The sequence below is a fragment of the Choloepus didactylus genome, chromosome 24 (genome assembly GCF_015220235.1).
Source record: "Choloepus didactylus isolate mChoDid1 chromosome 24, mChoDid1.pri, whole genome shotgun sequence".
NCBI classification, from domain to species: domain Eukaryota; kingdom Metazoa; phylum Chordata; class Mammalia; order Pilosa; family Megalonychidae; genus Choloepus; species Choloepus didactylus.
The window spans coordinates 9546067-9568632 of NC_051330.1; the positions used below are offsets into that span (position 1 = coordinate 9546067).

The 22566-nt window shown below is 36.4% G+C and overlaps 1 protein-coding gene across 3 annotated transcripts in view; it reads right to left on the reverse strand.

Moving 5' to 3' along the window:
• The window catches only part of CEP43 (centrosomal protein 43), a 65512-nt gene that overhangs the window by 15978 nt on the left and 26968 nt on the right, over positions 1 to 22566 (reverse strand). For all 3 annotated transcript variants that reach the window (XM_037817743.1, XM_037817742.1, XM_037817744.1), the window contains one exon: positions 18560 to 18783. In XM_037817743.1, the coding sequence (XP_037673671.1) occupies positions 18560 to 18783 (224 nt within the window). The remainder of the gene's footprint in view (positions 1 to 18559; positions 18784 to 22566) is intronic.

The following is a 22566-nucleotide window of genomic DNA, read 5'->3' on the forward strand; positions in this document are numbered from 1 at the left end:
CCTTGTTCATGGATAGGAAGGCTAAATGTCATTAAGAGATCAATTCTACCCAAACTCATCTACAGATTCAATGCAATTCCTATCAAAACTCCAACAACCTACTTTGCAGACTTGGAAAAGCTAGTTATCAAATTTATATGCAAGGGGAAGATGTCTCGAATTGCTAAAAACATTCTAAAAAAGAAAAAGCAGGAGAACTTACACTCCCTGACTTTGAAGTTTATTATAAAGCCACAGTAGACAAAACAGCATGGCACTGGCACAAAGAGAGACATATTGATTAATCGAATTGAACTGAGAATTCAGAGACAGACCCCCAGATCTACAGTCAACTGATCTTTGATAAGGCCCCCAAAACCAATGAACTGAGACATAAGTCTATTCAACAAATGGGGCTGGGAAAGCTGGATATACATGCCCAAAAGAATCAAAGAGGACCCCTACCTCACACCCTACACAAAAATTAACTCAAAATGGTAAAGACCTCAATGTAAGAGATAGTACCATAAAACTCCTAGAAGATAATGTAGGGAAACATCTTCAAAACCTTGTATTAGGAGGTCACTTCCTAGACCTTACACCCAAAGCACAAGCAACAAAAGAAAAAATAGATAAATGGGAACTCCTCAAACTTAAAAGCTTCTGTACCTCAAAGGAACTTGTCAAAAAGTTGAAGAGGCAGCCAACTCAATGGGAAAAAGTATCTGGAAACCATGTATCTGACAAAAAACTGGTATCTTGCATATATAAATCCTACAACTCTACGACAATAGTACAGACAGCCCAATTGTAAAATGAGCAAAAGATATGAAAAGACAGTTCTCTGAAGAGGAAATACAAATGGCCAAAAAACACATGAAAAAATGTTCAGCTTCACTAGCTATTGCGGAGATGCAAATTAAGACCACAATGAGATATCACCTCACACCAATTAGACTGGCTGCCCATAAACAGGAAACTACAAATGCTGGAGAAGACGTGGAGAAATTGTAACTCTTATTCATTGTTGGTGGGGCTGTATAATGGTTCAGCCACTCTGGAAGTCAGTCTGGCAGTTCCTTAGAAAACTAGATACAGAGTTACCCTTCGATCCAGCAATTGCACTTCTAGGTATATACCTGGAAGATCTGAAAGCAGTGACACGAATGGATTTCTGCACGCCAATGTTCACAGCAGCAATATTCACAATTGCCAAGAGATGGAAACAACCCAAATGTCCTTCAACAGATAAGTGGATAAATAAAATGTGGTATATACACACGATGGAATACCATGCAACAGGAAGAACAAACGATGTTGTGAAACATATGACAACATGGATGAACCTGGAAGACATAATGCTGAGCGAAATAAGCCAGGCACAAAAAGAGAAATATTATATGTTACCACTAATGTAATAGCCAGTTCTTAAACATCTCCTATTCAATTCAAGTGAGCTCTCAAATTCCTTATGAACTACAAAAAGGACAAGACCTTATCACCTTTGAAAAAGAAGTTGCCCAAAATGTGATAAAAATGAGGAAACATCATATGCAGATAGAGAGGATGAAGCTGTGGAGATTATGGCCAAGCCAGTTCCATTAAATTCTGGAGTCAGATTCCAGGTTCATCTAGAAGTTTCTAAAATGAAGGTCAGAGTTAATGAAATTACTGACATACTACCGGAAGACTGGATGAGAGACAAGCTAGAACTGAGCTTCTGTGAGTCCCGAAATGGAGGTGGCAAAAAATGTAAAATAAATGGTTTTTAATGTAGAATGTAGGGGACCTAGCAAAAGACAGCAAATAGTGAAGGGGGAACGATAAAATAATAAGAACAGATAAATTATGAAGAGTAAACAATGTTCTGGGAATGCTCAAGAACGACTATGGTTTGTTAATTTCTGGGGGATATGATAGGAACAAGTTCGCAAAAATGTAGTTATTTTAGTTTATTTGTTTTTCTTATTCCTTTATTGGGTTATAGTCTGTCTATTTTCTTGGGATAGGGTAGAAACATATTGGAAGCACTGTAGTTATTTTAGGCTATTTGTTGTTCCTTATTCCTTTGTTTTGGTCTTGTTTGAAATGTTTTTTTATTGTTTTTTTAATTTTTTGATAAAGTTAAAAAAAAAAATGAATAAGTGTGGAAAATAAAGTAAATGAACAATGGGGGCAGGAGGGGAATGGAATGTTTTGGATTTTCTTTTTTATTCTAATTTTTATTTTATTTTTTGGAATAATGAAAACGTTCAAAGATTGATTGTGGTGATCAATATACAACTATGAACAACTGATTGTACACTTTGAAGGACTGTATGTTACATGAATATATCTCAATAAAACTGCATTTAAAAAAGAAGTACACCTGCAAGGCAAAGCAGAGACTAAGGATCAATACAAACTCAGGCAGCAAGTTTATCAAGAAAGAATCACCTCTTTTGAAGTGCTTGACATCTTGTAAATAAAACTGACCTGCTTTATCATCTTCAGTGTGTGACTTTATCAGAAGCTCTTTTTCACCCCCTAAAAATGTAACCAAGAGCCAGAAGTTTACTAACAAATGACTACTCCACCTCTGATATAAAATATAAGTGATGCCATTGAACAAAAAGAAATACTATTTAATAACCAAAGGAAAAATAGCTAAAGAATTTTTTTTACTCTGATTATTTTTAATCTTCATTTTATTGAGATATATTCACATACCATGCAGTCATACAAAACAAATCGTATATTCGATTGTTCACAGTACCATTACATAGTTGTACATTCATCACCTAAATCAATCCCTGACACCTTCATTAGAACACACACAAAAATAACAAGAATAATAATTAAAGTGAAAAAGAGCAACTGAAGTAAAAAAGAACACTGGGTACCTTTGTCTGCTTGTTTGTTTGTTTCCTTCCCCATTTTTCTACTCATCCATCCATAAACTAGACAAAGTGGAGTCTGGTCCTTATGGCTTTCCCAATCCCACTGCCACCCCTCATAAGCTACATTTTTATACAACTGTCTTCGAGATTCATGGGTTCTGGGTTGTAGTTTGATAGTTTCAGGTATCCACCACCAGCTACCCCAATTCTTTAGAACCTAAAAAGGGTTGTCTAAATTGTGCGTAAGAGTGCCCACCAGAGTGACCTCTCGGCTCCTTTTGGAATCTCTCTGTCACTGAAGCTTATTTCATTTCCTTTCACATCCCCCTTTTGGTCAAGAAGATGTTCTCTGTCCCATGATGTCAGGTCTACATTCCTCCCCGGGAGTCATATTCCACGTTGCCAGGGAGATTCACTCCCCTGGGTGTCTGATCCCACGTAGGGAGGAGGGCAGTGATTTCACCTTTCAAGTTGGCTTAGCTAGAGAGAGAGGGCCACATCTGAGCAACAAAGAGGCATTCGGGAGGAGGCTCTTAGGCACAATTATAGGGAGGCCTAGCCTCTCCTTTACAGCAACCGTCTTCCCAAGGGTAAAACCTATGGTAGAGGGCTCAACCAAAGGAAAAATAGCTAAAGAATTTTTAATAATTAAAAACTGTTTTCTTAGTATTCATCATAATAAGCTGAGGTGCTTATTTTGCCCAAGACCATGCAAGATGATGGAAAAAATGAACAAAGCATGTTTTATAATCTTTTCAAAAGACTATGCAAAGAATAATTTTTAAAAATTTGTCTTTATACTAGAAAAGCAAGTATCAAATAACCCAATGAATGTGGACAAAGAAATATTACCAAAATGGTATGTTTACATCCTTTCTAGTGTCATTTTCACCAGTAAGAAAAATTACTTATTTGCATACTTTAGATATATTGTTAATTTCATCCACACATGAGGTTTTCTAACACCCTTATTAAAGTATTATTTATGTACCATAAAATTACCCATTTTGGCTGTACAATTCAATAGCTTTTAGTGAATTTACTCAGTCATCACCACAACCCACCACTTGTATCACCCTAGAAAGATCCCTCATACCCATTTACAATCACTCCCCCTTCCAACTCCCAGCCCCAAGAAACCATCAATCTACTTTCTGTCTCTACAGATTTGCCTTTTCTGGACAGGTCATATAAATATCTCTCTTTTTCACTTAGCATAATGTCTTTAAGGTTCACCCAGGTTAAAACACATCAGAACGTCATTCTTTTTTATTGCTGAATAATATTCCATTGTATGTATATACCATATTTTATCCATTCATCAGGTGATGGAACTCTGGGTTGTCTCCACTTTATGGTAATAATGAACAATGCTGCTATGAACATGCATATACAAGTTTTAGCATGGACATGTTTTCAACTCTTGGGTAGATAACTAGGAGTGAAATTGCTGGGTCTATAGTTAATTTACGTTTCATTTTTAAGAAATTGCCAAACTATTTTCGAAAGCAGCTACAGCATTTTACATTACCACCAGCAATGGAAAAGGGCCCTAATTTCTCCAAATCCACTCTAATGCTTATCATTTGTCTTTTGACTAATGCCATCCTATTGGGTATAAAGTGGCATTTCACTGTGGTTTTAATTTGCATTTTCCTACTGGCTACCGATGATGTTGATCATCTTTTTCAAATGCTTATTGACTATTTGAATATCTTTGGAGAAATGTTTACTCAAATCTTTAGCCCATTTCTAAATTGTTACTTGTCTGTATTATAGAGCTGTAAAAGAATTCTTTATATATACTGGACTTAAGTCCTTCATCAGATATATGATTTACAAATATCTTCTCCCTGTGTATGGCTTGACTGTTCACTTTCTTTATGGTGCCTTTTGAAGTATAAAAGTTTTAAATTTTGATGCAGTCTGATTTACCAACTTTTCCTTTTATGGACTGTCCTTCTGATGCCATATCTAGAAATCTTAGTTTAACACAGTCATGACAATATCATCCTATGTTTTCCTTTAAAAAAAAGTTATTGTTTAAACTCTTAACTTTGGTCTATGATAAATTTTGAATAAATTTTTGTAGTAAGGCTCTAAATTAATCTTTTTTACATATGAATGAATACAAATTGCCTGACACAATTTGTTGAAGAGTATCCTTTCCCCATAGTACTGCTTCCACATCTTTGTTGAAATCAATTGCCCATAAATATAAGAGTGTATTTCTAGACTCTTAATTCTGTCCCACTGATCTGTATGTCTAATTTTACACCAGCACCACAGTCTTGATTACTGTAGCTTCATAATAAGCTTTAAGATTGAGAAATTTTAGTACTTCAACTGTCATCTTTGAAAAAATTGCTTTGGTTATTGCGCATTTCTATCCACATTTTAGGCCGACCTTTTTAAGTGAAAAACAAAAGCGACTGTTGAGATTTTGATAGGGATTGTATTGAATCAATAGATCAATTTGGGAAAACTGGGTATTTTAACAATATTGAGTCCTCCAATCCAAAAACATGGCATGTCTCTCCATTTATTCAGATAATTTCTTTCAGCAAAACTTTGTAGTTCTCAGAATACAAGTCTTTACTTCTTTTGTTAAATTTATTTTTTCTAATTTTTTTCTTTTTATGCTATTGTGAACAAAACTATTTTCTTAATTTCATTTTCAGACTGTTCCCTGTTAGTATATGGAAATACAATTTTTACATATTAATCTTATATCCTGTACCCTTGCTGAACTCATTAGTTCTAGAGGGTTTTATTTTTCCTTTTTTTTTTTTTTTTTGGTATTCCTTAGGATATTCTACATGTAGAATTACATCATCTGAAAATATAGATGGTTTTGTTTTTCCTTGACAACCTGGAAGTCTTTTTTTTTAATTCTTGCTTTATAGTACTAGTTAGAACTGTTAGAAACTTCATACAATGTTGACTGAAAGGAGAGGAAACAACTTTGTCTTGCTCTTGATACTTCGGGAAAGCATTCAAAGTCTTGCACCATTAAGTATGACATCAGCTATAGGTCTGTAGTAGATGCCCCTTTTCAGGTTTCAGGAAGTTCCTTTCTATCCACAGCTAAATTTTTATCACAGACGTGTAGCATTTTGTCAAATGCTCTTTCTACATCTATGAAGACAAGATAATTGTGATTTTTTTTTTACCTTTTTTTATTTACATGGTATATCAATTAATTTTCAAATGGTAATGTAATCTTGCATTCCTGAAATAAAATCCATTTGGTTATGGTGTACAATCTTTTTATGCTGCTAGACTGGGTTTGTTAAGATTTTGTTGAGGATTTTTGCACCTATATTCATGAGGGATATTGGCCTATAGTTTTCTTTTTTTTTTTTCATTTGTGGTCTCTGAATAACATCATTTTTTAATGCATCTTTTTTTTTTTCTAAAAAATACTTACACACCATATAATCCACCCAAAGTATACAATGGCTCACAGTATCATCATATAGTTATGCATTCATCACCATAATCAATTTTAGAACATTTTCATTACTCAAAACAAAGCAAAAAATAAAAATGAGCACACAAACCACCCCAAACCCCTTATCCCTCCCTATTATTTATATATATTTTTCTCATTATTTTATTATTCACTTGCCAATACACTGGGTAAAAGGAATGTCAGCCACCAGGTTTTCACTATCATACAGTCACACAATAAAAGCTATATATAGTTATACACTTAGCATCAAGAATGAAGACTACTGGATTACCGTTCAATAGATTCAGGCATTTCCTTCTAGCTATTCTAATACACTAGAAATTAAAAAGAAATATCTATATAATGTGTAAGAACAACCTCCACTGAAACTATTTTGTTTCATTTCTTTTCCTCCTTTTGGTCAAGATGGCATGCCAGGGCCAGACTCATCTCCGGGAGTCCTGTCCCTTGTTGCCAGGGAGACTTACACCCCGGGGAGTTTTGTCCCATGTAGGGGAGAGGGTAGCTAGTTTATTTACAGAGTTGGCTGAGAGAAAGAGGCCACATATGAGCAACCAAAGAGATTCTCTGGGGGTTTCTCTTAGCCATAATTATAAGTAGGCTTAGCTTCTCCTTTGCAGGAGTAAGTTTCATAAGGGCAAGCCCCAACATTGAGAGCGTGATCTATTAAATTGTGATTCCCTATTGTTTGCAGTAATATCAGGAATTCCCCAGATAAGGAAGTTTAATATTTCCACATTTTCCTCCAGTCCCTCAAGGGGACTTTGCAAATACTTTTTAAATTTTCTGCCAAGAATACTCTGGGATGCACTGGGTTATCACATTAACCTGTATAAAATAACAAGATCTCATTCCCCATTCTTGGTTCCATGCAACCACGTTCCTTAAAGAAACTGACCATACAGGTTATATTAGAAATGTATGTATGTAGAATATAAGGGACTTAGAGATAGATATCCAGCAGCTAGTGAAGGGGGAATGATAATCTATTAAGAACAGATAAGATATTGAGGGTAATCTTAACGATATGGGAACTCTCAGGAATGATTACGGGTTCATTAGTTTGTGGTATGGAAGGAGCATACTGGAAGCAATTAAGTTATTTTAGGATATTTGTTCTTATTCCTTTACTTTGTTTTGTTTGAAGTAATTTTTTTTGATAAAGTTAATTAAAAAAAAAGTGTGCTACAAAGCATGTAAATTTTGTACTAAATAAACATCTCTTAATAGTCAAAACTCAGGAATAGACATGACTGCTATAAAAGCTTACAATCTAGGAACCTTTATAGTAAGCCTTACTGGACATTCTGTACTCTTGCACGGTTGATTGCCCAATCTCTGCCCACAAACTATCCTCTGATAACCTATGCTCATAAATTCAATTCTCAGCATTTGCTCATTATAGTTAGTTTACATTAGTTAGGTCTTACAATATTTGTTCTTTCATTTCTGGCTTATTTCACTCAATATAGTGTCCTCAAGGTTCATTCACCTAGTTGCATTCCTCACAACTTCATTTCCTTCTTACAGCCGTTGAATATTCCGTTGTATGTATACACCACAGTTCACCCTTCCATTCACCCATCAATGTACCCACAGGCTGCCTCTATTCATTGCAAATGATAAATATCGCTGCCATAAGCACCAGTGAGTAAATGTCTATTTGTGTCCCTGCTTCCAGTTCTTCCAATCATATACCAAATAACAGGGTTGCAGGGTCATATGGCAACCCTATACTTAGCCTCCTTTGGAACCACCACACTGCCCTCCAGAGGTGCTGCACTGTTCTACTTCCCTACCAACAGTGAAGAGGTATTTATCTCTCGCAACATCTTCTATAGCACTTGTATCTTTCTGTTTATTTTTTAGACAGTTTTATTCGCACACCATGCAATCCATCCTAACTGAACAACCAAAGGCTCCCAATATAATCACATACTTATGCTTTCACCACCACAATCTATATAAGAACATTTCCATTTTGTTCGCAAAAAAAAAGAGGAAAAAAAATTTTTAAATAAAGAATAATAAAAACTAAAAAGGACAGACAACAAGAATCCCATACCCCTCCATTATATCCCCCTCTTATTGACATCTGGCTTTGGTATATTGCCTTTGTTACAATTAATGGAAGATCATTACACTATTACTATTAACTACAGACCATAGTCGGCAATGATTGTATTTTTTCCATATACCATCCATTTTCAACACCTTGCAATGGTGACAATTCATTTGTTCTTGCTCATATAAAAACTTTCTTACATTTGTAGATTTAATCACCAATCACTGTCCACTCCAGGTTTCGCCAAACTATACAGTCCCAGCCTTTATACTCTATCTTTCTGATGTCATACATGCTACTAGCCTTCCTGTTTCACCTATAGTCGTATTCAGTTTTGTTCATTACACTTCAAGTATTGTGTCACCATCAGATACTATTGTGCTCTCCATTTCTGGATCATTAAAATCAATCCTGTTAAACATTCTGTACTCTCTCAGCATCAAATGCCCAATCTCCACCCTCTTTCTACTCCTGTTAACTTGTGTTCTTAACTTCAGCTCTCTGAGTTCACTCATTATAGTTAGTTCGTATCAGTGAGACCATACAATATTTGTCCTTTTGTTTCCGGCTAATTACACTTAACTTAATGCCCTCAAGGTTCATTCACCTTCTTATATGCATCCCAACTTTATTTTGTCTTACAGCTGTGCAATATTCCATCATATGTATATACCACAGTCATGTTTATCCACTCATCTGTTGATGGACATTTGGGCTGTTTCAATCTCTTGGCAATCATGCATAATGCCACTATAAACACCAGTTTACAAATATCCATTCACATCCTAGTCTTCAGTTCCTCCGAGAACACATACAGTAATGGGATTTCTGGATCATATGGTGATTCTGTACTTAGCTTTCTGAGGAAATGCCATACTGCCTTCCAGAGCAGTTGCACCATTCTACATTCCCACCAACAATGAAAAAGTATATCTTTCTCCATATCCTTTCCAACACTTGTAGTTTTCTGTTTCTTTTTTTTTGATAATTGCTATTCTAGTAGGTGTGAGATAATCTCTCATTGTGGTTTTGATTTGCATTTCCCTTATAGCTAGTGAAGCTGAGCATCTTTGCATGTTTTTGAGCCATTTGTATTTCCTCTTCAGAAAAGTGTCTATCCATATCTTTTGCCCATTTATTAATTGGGCTGTTTTATCTTTTTGTTGTTGTGTTGTAGGATTTCTTTACATATTCTGGATATTAAACCCTTATCTGTTATGTGGTTTCCAGATATTGTCTCCCATTGCATAGGATGTTTTACATTCCTGACAAAGTCCTCTGATGTGCAAAAGTTTTAAATTTTAAGGACATCCCATTTGTCTATTTTGTCTTTCCACACTTGAGTTTTGGATATAAGATCTAGGAAACGACTTCCTACCACAAGATCTTGAAAGTGCTTCCCTACGTTTTCTTCGAAAAGTTTTATGGTCTTAGCTCCAACATTTAGGTCTTTGATCCATTTTGAGTTAATTTTTGTATGAGATGTGAGATAAGGGTCCTCTTTCATTCTCTTAGATGTGGATATCCAGTTTTCCAAGCACCATTTGTTGAAGATGCTGCTCTGTCCCAGTTGAGTAGACTTGACGGCCATATCGAAGATCAACTGTCCAAAGATGACATAGATGTTCTCTTCCTGAACACTCAATTTGATTCCAATGGTCAGTATATCTATCTTTATGCTAGTACCATGCTCTTTAAGGCAATGTAATATGCCTTAAAGTCAGGTAGTATAAGACCTTCCATTTCATTTTTCTTTCCCAAGATATTTCTAGCTCTTCAGGGTACCCTGCCCTTCCAAATAAACTTGATTATTGGTTTTTCAATTTCTGCAAAGTAAGCTGTTGGGATTTTAATTGGTATTGCACTGAATCAATAAATCAATTTGGGAGAAAACAGACACCTTGGCTACATTTAGTCTTCCAATCCATGTGCACGGTATATCCTTCCATTCATTTAAGTCTTCCATAACTTCTTTTAACAATTTTTTTGTAGTTTTCTGTGCACAGGTCATTTATATCCTTGGTTAAATTTACTCCTAAATATTTGATTCTTTTGGTTGCTCTTGTAAATAGAATTTTTTTCCTGATTTCCTCCTCAGATTGCTCCTTACAAAGTGTATAGAAAGACTACTAGTTTTTGCTCATTGATCTTATATCCTGCCACTTTGCCATACTCTTTTATTATCTCTAGCAGCTGTACTGTAGATTTTTGGGGATTTTCTACATACAGGATCATATTATCTGCAAACACTGAATGTTTTACTTCTTCCTTCCCACTTTGGATGCCTGTTATTTTTCTTGCCAGAATGCTCTAGCTAAGAATTCCAGCACAGTGTTTAATAACAGTGGTGACGGTGGGCATCCTTGTCTTGTTCCTGCTCTTAGAGGGAAAGCTTTCAGTCTTTCCCCATTGAGTATGATGTTAGCTTTGAGTTTTTCATATTTCCCTTTATTATTTTGAGGAATTTTCCTTGTATTCCTCTCCTTTGAAGTGTTTTCATCAAGAAAGGATGCTGAATTTTGTCAAATGCCTTTTCTGCATCAATCGAGATGATCATGTGGTTTTTCCTCTTTAATTTATTGATGTGGTGTATTATGCTATTTGATTTTCTTGTGTTGAACTACCTTTGCATACAGGGGATAAAACCTACTTGGTCATGGTGTTAAATTCTTTTAATGTGCTACTGGATTTGATTTCCAAGTATTCTGTTGAGGATTTTTGCGTTTATATTCATCAAAGAGGCTGGTCTGCAATTTTCTTTCCTTGCAGTGTCTTTGTCTCGCGTTGGTATTAGGGTGATGTTGGCATCACAGAATGAGTTACGTAGCCTGCCACCTCTTCAATTTTTTTGAAGAGTTTGAGCAGGATTGGTATTAATTCTTTTCTTGACTGCTTGGTAGAATTCACATAAGAAGCCATCTGGTCCTGGACTTTTCTTTTTTTGGTAGTTTTTTGATAACTGATTCAATCTCTTTACTTGTGATTGGTTTGATGAGGTCGTCTATTTCTTCTAGAGTCAATACTGGTTGTTCAGGTTTTGCTATAAAGTCATCCGTTTTGTCCAAGTTGTCTAGTTTGTCAGCATATAATTGTTCACAGTACCTTCTCATTATCTCCTTTATTTCTGCAGGGTCAGTCATTATGACCCTCCCTCCCATTTCTGATTTTATTTACTTGTATCTTCTTTCTTTTTTGTCAGCGTAGCTGAGGGTCTGTCAGTTTTACTGATTTTCTCCAAGAATCAGCTTCTGGTTTTGTTGACTAATGTTTTCATGTTCTCGGTTTCATTTATTTCTGCTCTAGTTTTTGTGATTTCTTTTCTTCTGTTTGCTTTGGGGTTACTTTGTTGTTCTTTCCTCAGTTCCTCCAGGTGAGCATATAAGTACTAGATTTTTTGCTCTTTCTTCTTTTAATATAGGCATTTAAAGTGATTAATTTCCCTCAGCACTGCCTTTGCTGTATCTTATAAGTTTGATATGTTGTGCTTATAATATCATTCAAATATTCTATTTCCTTACTGATCTTCTGTCTAGATGTTCTATCCATTGATGAGAGTGGTATATGGAAGTTTCCAATTACTACTGTAGAAGTGCCTACTTCTCCCTTCAGTTTTATCAGTATTTGCTCCATGTATTTTGGGGTACTCTGACTTGGTGCATAGATATTTACAATTGTTATGTTTTCTTGATGGATTGTCCCTTTTAACATATGGTGTCTAATTGTTTTACATTTCAAGTCTAATTTGTCTGATATTAGTATAGCTATTCCTGCTCTTTTCTGGTTGTTGTTTGCATGAAATATCTTTTTCCAACCTTTCACTTTCAACCTGTTTTTGTCCTTGGGTCTTAAGTGAGTCTCTTTTAGACAGCATAAAGATGGATCCTGTTTTTTTTTAATCCATTCTGCCAGTCTATGTCTTTTGACTGGGGAGTTTAATTCATAAACATTTAATGTGATTACTGTAATGGCACTGCTTTCTTCAACCATTTTTTCTTTTGGATTTTATATCATATCTTTTTTTTTTCTTTCTACCTTTTTACTTATCCTTACTGCTAATACTCATTTCTACATTCTTATCCAAACCTCTCTCTCCTGTCTTTTCCTATCTGTTTGTAGTGATCCCTTTAATATTTCTTATAGAGTAGGTCTCCTGTTCTCGAACTCTCTTAGTATCTGTTTATTGTCTATCTGCAAATATTTTAAACTATCCCTCATTTCTGAACAACCACTTTGCCAGATATAGAATTCTTGGTTGGCAATTTTAGTCTTTCAGTATCTTAAATATATCATACCACTGCTTTCTCACCTCCATGGTTTCTGCTGAGATCTATACTTAGTCTTATGAGCTTCCCTTGAACGTGATGGATTGCTTTTCTCTTGCTGCTTTCAGAACTTTCTCTGTCTTCGACATTTGACAATCTGATTAGTAAGTGTCCTGGAGTAGGTCTATTGGATCAATTCTATTTGGGGCACACCGTGCTTCTTGGACCTGTAATTTTATGCCTTTCATAAATAAAAGTTGGGAAACTTAATGATTATTTCCTCTATTATTCCTTCTGATCCCTTTCCCTTCTCTTCTTCTTCTGGAACACCTATAACATATATTCATGTGCTTCATGTTGTCATCAGTTCTCTGAGACCCTGCTCATATTTTTCCATTCTTTTCCCTATCTGTTCTTTTAGTGTGTAGGATTTCAGATGTCCTGTTTTCCAGTTCACTAATCCTTACTTTTGCCTCTTTAAGTCTGCTACTGTATGTCTCCATTGTATTTTTCATCTCTTCTATTGTGCCTTTCATTCTCATAAGTTGCCATTTGTTTTTTCAAGTCTTCGAGTTCTTCTGTATGGACACCCTGCTTCTTCTTTATATCCATCTCTTTTGCCACATTTTCTTTCAACTTGTTGATCTGATTTAGATTTGTTTGAACATCTTTAATTAATTTTTCAACTCCTGTAACTCAGCTGATGTATTAATTTGTTCCTTTGACTGGGACATATCTTCATGTTTCCCAGTATGACTCATGATCTTTTGCTGTCTAGACATCTGATTTTTGATTAGTTTATTCTGGAGGTCATTTTTTGTCTTTTGCCTAGTGTTTTCTTGTTGTTTGTCTTTGATCTCTATCTGTTTTTTTGGTTCTCTCACTGGTCAATTTTCAGACTGGCTCTGTCCCCTAGTCTCACATCAAAAATCAAGCACTCACAGCAGCCTGCCTCAGGGATGGGAGGTAGGCACTGGGCACCCCAGCAAGTTCACTGTGGGTGGTAAAACATATCTGCTGGATTCCAATGGTACTATTCTGTTTATCGCCAGCCAGAAAGACCTGGGTTTGTTTTAGGGCCCTGCTTTAACAGTTGGGTCATCTGTATTTCTCAGGGCAGGGTTTCCATGCAGGGGGTGTAGGCCAGCTCCAATGGTCCTAAGAAACACTCAGAAGCATCTTTTAAAATCTTTCTTTCTATTTTCTTGCACTTTCTGGTCTATCCAGCAGATGGTGCTGTTCAGTAATTTAATCACCCTTAGAAGCTGTTCTGCCTCTGAGCACAGGCTGTGTCTCCACAGGTGAGCTGGAACTGCGGGAATTCTGTGAACTCACTTTGCCTGCAAAATCTGACTTGATGCGGGGCTGTGTCCTCCACTTAACTTGTGGCAAAGGACCCCTCAACTGACCCCGGTTTTCAGCCGTCTCCAAGGCAAGCAAATGGCTCCCACTGCTGTTTCCCTCAAGGATACGGGAAATACCATCTCAGATTCTTTGTCCCTTACTGACCTAGGTCTTGAAATATCCTACCCTGTCCTCCAGGTCTTCAAATGGTGGGGTATGTCTCACTGCTGTGAGAGATTTTACAGTCTGTGTCCCCAGTAGGAGGGATCCCAGCTGCTCTTTCTTTGCCTTCCCTGTGCTGAGACCCAGTGATGGGGAGGGGAGTGGGCCATCTGGTCTAGGATAGAAAATTACTACCTGATTTTTTTTCTCTTTCTTCTATTTGGCATGCAGGGTCCTTGTGCCGGTTTGAATGTATTGTGTCCCCCAAAAGCCATTATCTTTGATGTAGTCTTGTGGGGCAGATGTTTTGGTGCTGATTAGATTTGCTTGGAATGTGCCCCACCCAGTTGTGGGTGATGACTCTGATGAGATATTCCCATGGAGGTGTGGCCCCACCCATTCAGGGTGGGACTTGATCAGTGGAATCATATAAATGAGCTGACTCAAAGAGAAGGAACTCAGTGCAGCTGTGAGTGACATTTTCAAGAGGAGCAAGCTTGCTAGACAGGAACGTCCTGTGAGAAAGCCATTTTGAAACCAGAACTTTGGAGCAGATGCCAGCCACATGCCTTCCCAGCTAACAGAGGTTTTCCAGACACCATTGGCCATCCTCCAGTGAAGGTACCCGATTACTGATGTGTTACCTTGGACACTTTATGGCCTTAAGACTGTAACTGTGTAGCCAAATAAACCCCCTTTTATAAAAGCCAATCCATCTCTGGTGTTTTGCATTCTGCAGCATTAGCAAACTAGAACAGTCCTTCTCCATCTCTATCTTCCTCTCTAGTTCTGAACAATTCAGAATTTTCCCTTTATCATTGAGTCTCTGGAGAAAAGTTTCCAGTACTGTTTATGTCACAATGTTGATGACATCACCCCACTAGTTTTATTTTGATATCTTTGACTTTAGTATTAGGGTAATGCTGCCTTCAGAATGAGTTGGGAAGTGTTTCCTTTTCTATTTTCTGGAAGATTTCTGTAACAGACTGGTATTATTTCTTCTTTGAATATTTGGTAAAATTCACCAGTGAAGCCAACTGGGCCAGAACTTTTCTTTATGGGAAGATTTTTAATTACTAATTTAATTACCTTTCTATCTGATTTTCAATTACTTCTTGAGTCAGTTTTGGTAGTTTGGGTTTCTCTAGGAAGTTAACTATTCATCTAAGTTGTCTAATTTCTTGGTATAAATTCTGTTCATAGTATTTCCCTATAATCATTTTCATTTCTGTAAGGTTAGCAAAGATATTCCCTTTCATTCTTCATTCTGGTAATCTGTGCCCTCTCTCTCTGTCTCTTTCTCTCCCCCTCTCATGAGTCATTTTAATTATCTTTGTTGTCAAACACTGATTTGTTGATACTCAAGTTTTGTCTTCCCTCATTTTCTCTACTTGCTTTGGGTTTAGCATGCTTTTCTTTTTCTAGTTTCTAAAGGTGGAAGCTTAGGTTTTGAATAAGACCTTTCTTCTTTCTTAATAGGTGTTTACAGCTATAAATTTCTCTTAAAGCATTGCTTTAGCTGTATCTCATAAATTGTGATATGCTGTGCTTTCTTTTTTGTTCAGCTCAAAATAGCTTCTAATTTCCCTTGTGATTCCTAGTTTGATTCATCAGTTATTTAGAAATGACTTGTTTACATTCCAAATATTTGTGAATTTCCCAACTTTCTTTCTGTTATTATTTCTAACTTAATTCTATTGTGGTCAGAGGGCCTACTTTTTACAAGTATCATCCTTTTAAATGTATCGAGACTAATTTATGGTCTAGCACATGGCCTATCCTGTAGAAAGTAGCTTGTGCACTTAAAAGGAATGTGTATTCTGCTGTGTTGGTCAAATGTGAGTTTTTACATGGCGATTTTAAAGCATAAAAGATAACTTGAAAATCATATGGAACTGTATGCTATGGCTCTATAATGTACCCACCACCACATCATTTCACTCTTTCCAACTTCTGAATTCTTTCAGCTATGCCATCTGAAGCCCAATTAGTCATCCAGAAAGTTCCCTAAATTCCCAGCTTCTTCTCAATGTTCAGTTACCCTCTCTTTGTCTGAAATCTGGCTTCCCCCGGAAGACACTACTTCCTCTGCATACTCTCAAGCAGAGGCCATTTGTGTTCACAACTCCCAAGTATCCCTAAGCCTGAGACAGAGTAGTTTTCTCTCTGTTCTTTATGACACTTCCAGACCATTTTCCCTTTCTCCTCCCTAAAATCCCTCTGCTTTAAAGGTATCTCATCAACAGACTATACAATGCACTATCCTGCTTGCTGCAGTTATCTACAGGCCCTGGGTCACTCCTCTTTATCCCTTAAGGATTTTAACTTCTGGCTACTTAACCTCAGGCAGGCATTTAATACTGCCCAGTAATCCTATACAATCCAATAGCCCATTCTCTCCTTACTTTCTTATGTTATGATTTCATACCTTCCCCATTCTTCTCAAATCCCCCAACATATCCTCCTCCATCTTCACTTAACTAAAAGCTCAAGAAGAATATTTCCGCAGTTCCTACCATCTTATCTATCCACCTGCCCACAAATGTTCCCAAGCACTCTCCATTCCTCTAGACAAAGATAATCCCTCCCTGTGCCCTGGATTTTATCACTTTGCACTTACTCATGTGTAGCACTCCAGGAATTCTCTCCTGACTCCCTCACATCACTAATGCTCCTTCTTTAAAACTGGACAATTCTCATCAGCATATCAGCACACACACATACTGCTATTTCTCCCCTTTAAAAAAAAGTCTCAACCCTGTATCATCTCCCCCAGTCATCACCCCATTCCTCTGCACACCTTTACAACAAAATCTGTCAAAAATGAATTCATCATCTAGTTTCTCTCCTCTCATTATTTCTTGACTCCACTCTAATTCTTTAATTTCTCCTACCACTGCCACTCTAACAAAATTGCTTTTCAAGGTCATGACTTTTATTCCCACATTGCTAAAGCCAAAAGTTAATTTTCAGCAGAAATTAATACAGTTGACCCCTCCTCCTCCTCAAAATATTTCCTGCATGTGCCTTCAAGGACATTTCACTCTCCTCATTGGCCATACCACCTTCTCGGTCTTCTTCACAGCTTCCTTGAATGACCTCAAAATGTTGCAAGCCTTATGGTACCAGCCTCTGACTACTTCTCTACTTATTACCATACTTCTTTCTTTGGTGATCTTCTCCAGTGTCCTAGCTTCAAATATTATCTACAAACTGATGGCTCCCTAATGTATAACTCTAACCCATATCTCTCCTTTAATCCCCAATCGCATAGATTGAAAAGCCTACTTAACAGCGCCACAAAGAATCTTCTCAAACTTAGCATATCTAAAAATGAATTCCAGATTGTCACATCACCTCATCTGTGCAATCCACCCTTGCTCTTTTCTACGGTCTTCATCTCAGTAAATGATCTTCTCAATCTTGTAGTTATTCAGGCTAAAAACGCCAGAGTAATCCTTGATATTACTTTTCTTTTAACCTTGCCAGCAAATTCTTTTGGCTCTAACCTGGAGATATAACCAGAAACCACCTATTTCTCACCACTTGCACTTCATATCTCACCTGGATTATTGCAGTAGTAGCCTCCTACCTGGACACCCTGCCTCCACCCATACCCTCAGCAGCCAGGGTGATTCTTTCATAAGGTTAAGTTGGACTATGGCACTCCTCTGTGCAAAACCTTCCAATCGTTTCCAATCTCAGAGTAAAAGCCAAACACTTACTATGGTCAATCCAACTCCCTTACCTCTCTGAGCCCATCTCTCACAACTCTCCTTCTTGCTCTCTCTGCTACAACCATCCTATCTTCCTTGCCATTTCTGGAACTGCCTGACACCTTTAAATCTGTTACTTCCTTTGCCAAGAGCTCGATACACCTAGATATCTTCATGACTTACTGTCTCACATCTTTTAGCTCTCTGTTCAAATGTCACCTTCTAAGTGAAGCACTAAGAGAGGCCTTCTCTGATAACCTATGTAAAATCATATATACATCACACAGCTCTGCTGTTTTGTTCTCCATAACATGGCCCATTTGACATATATTTTAATTACTTGTTTATTGTCTAACTCAATTCATAAGATCATAAGCTTCCTGAGGGCAGGGATATTACCTGTTTTACCACAGTTGCACCTATACGGTACCTGGTACATGTAGACACTTACTATATACTAAACTTAGTGAAATAATCAACGTTAGAGGGTTTTGTTTTTTTTTTCAACTTGGAATTTTCTTACACTATAAAAGGCTATAATGACACAAAATCAGACTTATGGATTCTATAGTTACAGAACTATTAGTTGTTCATTATTTCTTAAGTTGAAAACATTTAAAACTTGTATGTTTTTAAGCCCTAATTAGTGTGATAATTCAAAAACATAGCCCACTCACCAACCATAAGTTTTTTCTGGTTTAGGAATGGGATCATCAAAGAAAGAATCTCCTTCCATATCATCTTCATCTGCACAAAGACCAGCTTTGTCTTTGACATCTAAAGTTTTGTTGCTTAAGAAAGATCCAATTTTTGTTTCATGGGCCAGTAAGTGAAGACTACTTTTGCTCTTGGGTTCTGATGAAGAGATACTTGTATCACTCTGACTAGCCTCATTGATGTTCTAGAAATAGAGAGAAGGAAAGACAAAAGGTACATTCACATATTTTTCTTCTTGATAAAATAAAACTTAAAGAAACTTTAAATAATAAAAAGAAATAATGTGAACATATTCAAGTCTTCAAGTATATGTAAATATGTATCAATGTTGTCTCAAAACAACAAAACCTGTAGAGTTTCGCCATGTTTTTTAGTTCGTTACTAGGCTTCGTAACATGATTAATTTTTGAAGGGGAAAAATGTCAAAGAAAATTGTGTATACCATTCCTTTTCTCCCTCCCTTAATGGAAATATCTTTACTATCCCTATCCTATTTGTAAATAAACATTCCCATTTATAAATAACTTTCCCATTCCCATACATGTCATTGCTTCATAAATTATCCTAAATTAGCATGTTTTTAACTTGTGAATAGAAGAGGACATTAGCATTAAAGTAAAGGAAGATCATTTCATGTAAATGAATCAAATATTTAGGCAAAGTATTCTTAAGTAAAAACAACAGTTTTCTACCCAGTGCCAAATACAGTAAACATCAAGGTGAAAGATGCTGCTTCAACCATTCAAGATTAAAACAATTATCTTAATTCAGACTTTCAGAGCAACTCCCTAATCTACACATCACTAAATGTCCACACACATATATATATTTCTCTGTGTATCTTAAACCAACTTAAATTCTCAAAATTACCCTTGTCCTACTGATACTGTGATGTTAGCACAAAATATCAAAGTGTATTTTCTTGTTTGCAATTAATCCTTATCTTCTCAGCCTAATTTTATTCTATCCTTGATCAGAAGTTTTTTGCCGAGACATGTCTATGTTAATACTACTACTACTAATGAAAACTACAAGGAATGAGAGTAAAAATAGAAGCAGCTCACACTTACATAAAATTTTCAAATCTTTCACGTTACAACATTTAATCCTAAAAAAAACCCTGTGGTAGGTGTATTATCTCTGCAGATATGAAAAATGAGATGTACAGAGACTTAAGTAACTCTCCAAGGTCACCAGCTAGTTAAGTGGCAGGATCAGTTTCAGAAGGCAGGGTCAATTTCAGAATCAAAGTCTGATTCTGGAGTTTAGCGCTTAATACTTATGTTATGCTACTAGGTTGAACATCATAAAATTGCTGTTTTTTTATAGGTTAAAAACAGCAATTCCCAAAGATTCAACTTTACATACTAAAGAGAAAATTACTGTATACCTATGGTATATTAGAAAAGGTATTTGACTGAAATGAGTCGGGAATTCAGCCTATGCTTTACTATTAACTAAATAATATTAAATAATTTAATTTTCAAAGTCATAAGCTTCTGCAAGAATTGAACTAGACAAGCATTTTCCAAATAAAACTATAATTAAGACTTAAGAAAGAAGGAACATGTGGCAGGAGAAGTTAAAAAGTAATAACTACTGAACCTGGATAAAATTTACAGAACAAGATATTTTCTAAGGTTTATTTCACTTCTAGAATCTAGAGACAATAATACATTATGTATGTATTAAGATACACATTTAACTTTTTTACACTAGCTAGATGCCATCAGTAGCTGTTTAATTAGTTGACAAAGCAAGCAAGGTGTATAAGACACAAGTTTTTGTGGGCCTTCCATATGTTATTATCATAGACTGATTAATCACTGTAAATAAAGATTCTGAAAAAATAAATACCAAAGTATCATCCTTTTAAAAAACATATGACATTTTCAAAGAGGTGGAAACTTTTAAAAATTTCCTACCAACTATCTTGAAGTATTCTTGGTATTAAAAATTTAAAGGGCCACCTATTTAAGTATTTTGTAATTAGAGTCATGCCCATTGTAATTTCTAATTTAAAAATGTTTTAGTAATGGAGCTGAATCTTTTTCAAAGGTATATACACTGGAAATAAACACCCTAAAGTCTAGTAATAAACACAATTTACAATTACAGATATTGGGATAGTGACTGAGTGCTTCGAAACATTCCTAAGTTCAAAAGGAAAATTGGCATGAAAGACACTGAAATGTAAATGTAAAGCAACATTACTAGAAACAATAAATCATTCCAGTCCTTCTCCATGAATTCACATTACCTACATAATTTAAGCACACACAGTAGACTATCTAAACTTATTAACTAATATGCATCCATGATTATTTGTTCATTGCTTTAAGCAATATTTCTGCTATGGGTAAAAAGACCAGTTTTAAGTAAACAAGTTTCATATAGACACACATTACTTTGTTCAACACAAAACATATTTTTTTATATAACAGAATTATTTTGTTCTAAAACTATAGCTCTACTTATCTATGGAGTCAAATTTTTAAAAAACTCAATCTGCTTTGGAACTGTTTTCAAAATAAATTTCTAAACACCTCAAGGAACGTTTCATTGCTTTATAACTACGACTCATTTTTTACCAAAAAGAGCATTACCCAAGTGGGTAATTCACCAAACTTAATTCCAAATAACTGGGTTATTAATCAATTCACTGAACTTAATTCCAAATAACTTTTACTCCTTTAACAAACAAACAAACAAAAAAAAAACCCACACTAAGAGGAGAAAGATTTGTGATCAAAACATTAGGCCAAGATTAAAACTAAAGTATCGTAAGTTTCTCTTTTGGAGAAATTTCAATGGAGGAAGGCCAAATCTTTTGCACAACAACAAATCAACTCATGATATGGAAAAAAAACCTCTGAAATCTGTTTTTAAATAAAAATCTCTATCCGCTGACTAGGGAGGGCAGCCTCCATGAAGGCTGATGAGGGAGAGGCTGGGCTCACTTCTCTCCCAGAAAAACTAGGGATCAGGCAGAAACTATCCACAACAACAGATCTGGGGGTCCAGAGATTGGAGAGAGTGCTCTACAATGCCCAGGAAAGCACGGGACAACATGATGGAGAAGCTGTGGTGAGAAATGGTGAGCAACCCCTCTCAGCCTGGCTCCTGGCACAGAAACCATCCGGTTCTCCAGTCTCAGATGGACAGGAGCTCCAGAATGAAAGGGCAGCAGAGATACAGTCTTCCAAAAACAGGATGGACATGATTCACCACTGTGCCAGCAAATTTGAACTTCTGGGACCACTGGCGGTTTAAACCCACCCCACCTGGCGCGGCTATGCCACTGTCTGGAATGGTATGGAGCTTCTCAGCCTTCTAAGGGTTGAAGGGAATAGGTTGCTGAAGACCACCATCTGCTGGCAGGCAAGGAAAGTGCACCACCAGAAAGACACCGAAAAGGCTTTTGGCCGAAGAGGGCCACATGCTGGGCAGGCCAAGAAACTACACCCTTGGGGAGCGGAATGAAAGGCTGTCAGGCATCTTTACCTTACCTTCTCTCTGGGTCTTGTGGAGCTGGTGTGTGCCCCCTTCGTGGGTCCCTGGCCCAGTCCTGGTTGGGTAATACTGACAAACCAAGTGTCAAAAAAGAGTATTAACACAAATCAGTCAACAACAAAAGTTTTGACAAAAGAAAGAATCCAACCTTCAGAGAAAACTCACCAAGATAATCCGATGTCCAGACAACAGCAAAAAAAAAAAACCCATATTAAGATACAGGCTCAGTTAAAGGAGCAAATCAAAAAGGCAGAGGAGATACAGAATCCGGAACAACTAATCAAAAATGTTGAAGTAAATCTCCGAAACAAATTCAAAGAGATGGCTAAAGAGATAAAGAATATTAAGAAGACACTGGGCGAACATAAAGAAGAATCTGAAAGCATGAAAGGAAAAATAACAGTTCTTATGTGAATGAAAGGCACAACAGATGAAATTAAAAATACACTAAAAG